The sequence below is a fragment of the Rhamphochromis longiceps genome, linkage group LG17, assembly GCF_057381845.1.
Source record: "Rhamphochromis longiceps isolate RC_006_pf linkage group LG17, R_longiceps_female_GT1.1, whole genome shotgun sequence".
Lineage (NCBI taxonomy): Eukaryota > Metazoa > Chordata > Actinopteri > Cichliformes > Cichlidae > Rhamphochromis > Rhamphochromis longiceps.
The window spans coordinates 21945502-21949544 of NC_140573.1; the positions used below are offsets into that span (position 1 = coordinate 21945502).

Sequence of the window (4043 nt, forward strand, 5' to 3'; positions counted from 1 at the left end):
AAAATGTTTTTAAAATGAGGAGAAATAAAAGTTAAGAGGAAAAAGGTGGAGTTATTGGAAAAAAAAACTAGGCTGGAAAACCTAAAAAGGAAAAAAGTAAGGGGGGGGGGGGGGCAGAGTGTGATGGTGAGGAGACAGTGGAGTAAAGGGGGAAAGGGGGAGAAAGAAAAGAATGCAGTAGCGAGGAGAAAAGGGGAGGAGCCATTGGCTGGGAGACTCCTTGGAAATTTGCAGTGTGACTCAGTGATGTTTTGAAATTGAGGGAGGTGACGAGAGCGAGGGGGTAGAGAGGGGGGAGGAAGATGATGGGGAGGAGATATAAATACAGCAGGGGCGAGTGAACCCGCCACAGTCAAAGATGCCTCTTCTGCTCATCAGACTCTCTGCTGTCGTGCTCCTCGTCAGCCTCGTCTCCGCCCAGCAGCGCCTCACCTGCCCCCAGGACATCCACACGGGGCTGATGAGGGACCTGTGGAAGCACACCAGGCTGCTGATCAATAGGCTGCCGGTAAGTTCAATAACTGCTTAATACTGCTTTAGAGTTAAGCTCCCACCAGTCATTCAGTGCATCATCAGTCTGATCAGCTACAGCTACTCAGTATTTCAGTTTGTAACACTTTTACTGATTTGTTTGCTGATCAATATCAATTTTCATTTACTGATGAGTCTGCAGATGAAGCCAATCTTGATACATTTTTAACATCAAGACATTAGTTAAGATTATTTATGGTTAATTACAGTTATTGATTAGTACTTAATTTCATTTCAGTAACAGGATCGATGTTCTATCGATCAATATGTGAATTTATTATCAATAAAGACTGCAGCATGAATTTGCCCAGCAAATCAGTTTAGCTGAATTAATGATCAGTAATCAGTACTGGGGTAGCTGTAGCTCAGGCGGTAGAGCAGGTCATCTACTGATCGGAAGGTTGGTGGTTTGATTCCTGGCTTCCCCTAGTCTGCATGCCAAATATCCTTGGGCAAGATATTAACCCCAAAATGCTCTCCGATGCATCCATCAGAGTATGAATGTGTGTGAATGTTACTTAGAAAGCACTTAGAACAATGTGCTTGTGTGAATGGGTGAATGTACAAGTTGTGTAAAGCGCTTTGAGTGCTCAGAAGAGTAGAAAAGCGCTATATAAGAACCAGTCCATTTACCATAATTCTTTTAAAATTACTTATTTTAAAATATTGATTGTCTGTTTCATACTAATTGGCTTTTATTAACGTCAGAATTGCAATATATTGATTAGTCTCTCAGTCATAACGTTACACTTTTTAAAGTCAAAGTAAACTTTATTGTCATCTCTGCTATATACTGTAATGTATATAGCAGAGATGAGACAACGAGGCTCCAGTTCCATTCAGTGCAAAAGAACAACAATAAATATAGTTAAGAGTCGGAATAAGAATAAATATAATGACTGGGGTAAGGGGAGTATAAACACTTTGAGGGGTCAATAACATTCTAAAATTTACAATTTATAATCACGATTTCTATTCAATCAAATCATAAATGCAAATTATTGATTAGCAAACATTCATTTAACATGCATGCATCATCAATAACTTCTAAATTTTGGCATTTTGTGAGGTTTTGTGCTATCAACCAAACATGGGGACCAACAATGGGGGTGAGTTTTCAAAGTAAAAGTCTGTCACTGAGTGATATGCTTTGTTAAAAAAAATAAATCTGATCTTATTCACAGAGGACTGTGAGCACTGATATGAGTAGGAGTAGTATGAGTCGTCAATCGTATGAGTAAAAACGAAGCTCCTTGTTTCCACAAAGTGAAAGTCTGAAAAGCTGCCGTTTTTAAACCAGATCAAAGACATGAAATCACATCTGAAAGAAACGGGAGCTCGCACTGATAATGCTTTAGATGTTTAAGGCACTACTTTGACTCACTGACAAGGCTTTTAATAACTTATAACACATACTTGAAACAAGCTTGGGTGTTTTGGTTTTGCGTGTTTAAAGCTTTTATGCTTTATTTTGAAAGAAGAAAATGTGTCATGTAAATTAAAAATAAACTACCAAAACCTTTTGTTATGTAATAATGAATTTCACACTTTCACTTACAGACAGAAAACCATTTCTCCCGGAGGTTCAGACTTCTGCCCAACTTCTGTGTCAAATGTCAGGAGGTCAGTAGTTTCAACTCGTCTACAGCTGAGAATGTGATGTTTTCTGAATGGAGTTTGGTGCTGTAGACCTGGTAGCGGTTTTTTTCTGAGGTTTCACCTTTCAGGCATCATGGTGTCCGCCTGGTTTACCTCAACCACAGCCTCCACTCCCCTCTGTAATACTTCACCAGTCCTGAGCTGAGTGTTGCTTGTTATGTTCACACAGAAACGATAACGTCTGCGCTCCACCTGCTCTGTCTCTCTCTCACACACACACACACACACACACACACACCCACCCCCAAACTTCTCGCAGGTGACATTCCTGTTCAGTTGAGCATTTTCTTCGACAGAATTAGTGACGTATTCTTACCCCACAGAGTTTCATGAGTGAGCTTCCACATACAGATGTGGGGGAAAGTCACGGTGCAGCATGTGGTTATATGGAATTTTGTGAGGTGGACAGAAAGGCCGTGATGTTGCTGAAACTCTGAAAAATCACATGAAGTGAAAATTCAGTGTTTATGTGAAATAAAAACTGGGTTACAGCTTCAGTGAAGCAGAAGATGAGATCTTCGAGTGCAGCTGAATGTGTACAAATGTAAAAGTTTCAGTCATCCTGTAACGTCTTCACCTCTCTGTCACGGGTGTATGACGATGGTTTGGTACCTGATGATGCGCAGTGTGTCATTGTGCTGCTCTTGTCTCCTCAGCACGCGATTGGCTGGCTGGAGATCAGAGAGCTGATCAATATCTACCAGAGGAGCGTGTTCAGCAGCGAGGTGATCCAGAAGCTCCTCCACCCACATTACAACGACCTGATGTACGGACTGCAGCACACACTGCGGCACTGCGTGAGTACACAACAGTAACACACATACAAGCGCAATGTGGTCCTGTAACACACAAAAAATGACCACTTTATTCCGTGTGCTTCTTGTTCAGGTTTCCTCCTCTGAATCTTCAAAATATTCCAAGATCATGAAGAAGCTGGAGAAAAGAATTAACAAGGTAAAAATGTACACACCCTACAGCCCCACCAGTACTACTGCTGTTACCACTACAACTACTGTCTTTTCTAATCCTTCATAGTAACCTTGCTTTGAAGTATTGTGCTGCTTCTGCTGCAACTAGCAGCAGCATACTCATAAATGTATTTATATCACTTGAGATATTCACTCTAACTGAACCGGATGTGCCCGATTGTCTGCAGAGGAGGAATGGCGAAGGAGATGAGGGAGACGATGGAGCACTGAAGGCCATCAGAGAGTTCACCTACATCCTCAGGTGGATCAATGAGCTGACACACCACCACATGCCGTAGAGCTGCTTCATCATCATCGTCATCAGTATTTGTATTATTACAACCACCCCAACCTCCACCACCACCATCATCAGCATCATCACTGAGGATTATTTTTTGAGGATCACTTTATGTAGCAAAGAGCTTGTTATTAATGTTTTTATTTATTCTTTTAAACTGAAGTTTTGGATGTATTTGATTTTCTGGCACAAGCGCGCCAGAAAATCAAATACAAGTACGACTGAGAAGAACCAGCAACTCGGCTCTGAGTTTTCTTTTTGACCCGACGCACTGATGGACTGAAGTGATGGACTAAGGTTTGTGTAAGTGGATCTTCTTTAACAGAAGAACGTCCAGCAGAACCTCAAATTTGCTTTACAAATGTTTGAAAATTTTGATTTTTAAAACAAGGAAAATGAGGTAAAACTAGTAAAAATATAAGCTGTGTTGCTGGGAGCCTCTTAAAAGATTGTGAATAATTTAAAGTATTGAGAATATTTTACATGTGTGATGAAACATTATGTACAATATAAGTTATTTTGGATAATTTATTGTATTTGAGGACCTACTGAAGAATCTGAAGGATTAAAAATACTTGAAGCTTTAT

At 40.4% G+C, this 4043-nt stretch overlaps 1 protein-coding gene across 1 annotated transcript; it reads left to right on the forward strand.

Annotated features, from left to right (window-relative positions):
- Nucleotides 1-358: 358 nt before the first annotated feature.
- On the forward strand, nucleotides 359-3457 carry LOC146649673 (uncharacterized). Its single transcript, XM_085387151.1, has 5 exons — nucleotides 359-508; nucleotides 2092-2154; nucleotides 2847-2987; nucleotides 3079-3144; nucleotides 3347-3457. The coding sequence occupies exons 1-5, from the start codon at nucleotides 359-361 to the stop codon at nucleotides 3455-3457; spliced, it is 531 nt and encodes a 176-aa protein (XP_085243277.1).
- The last annotated feature ends 586 nt before the right edge of the window (nucleotides 3458-4043 follow it).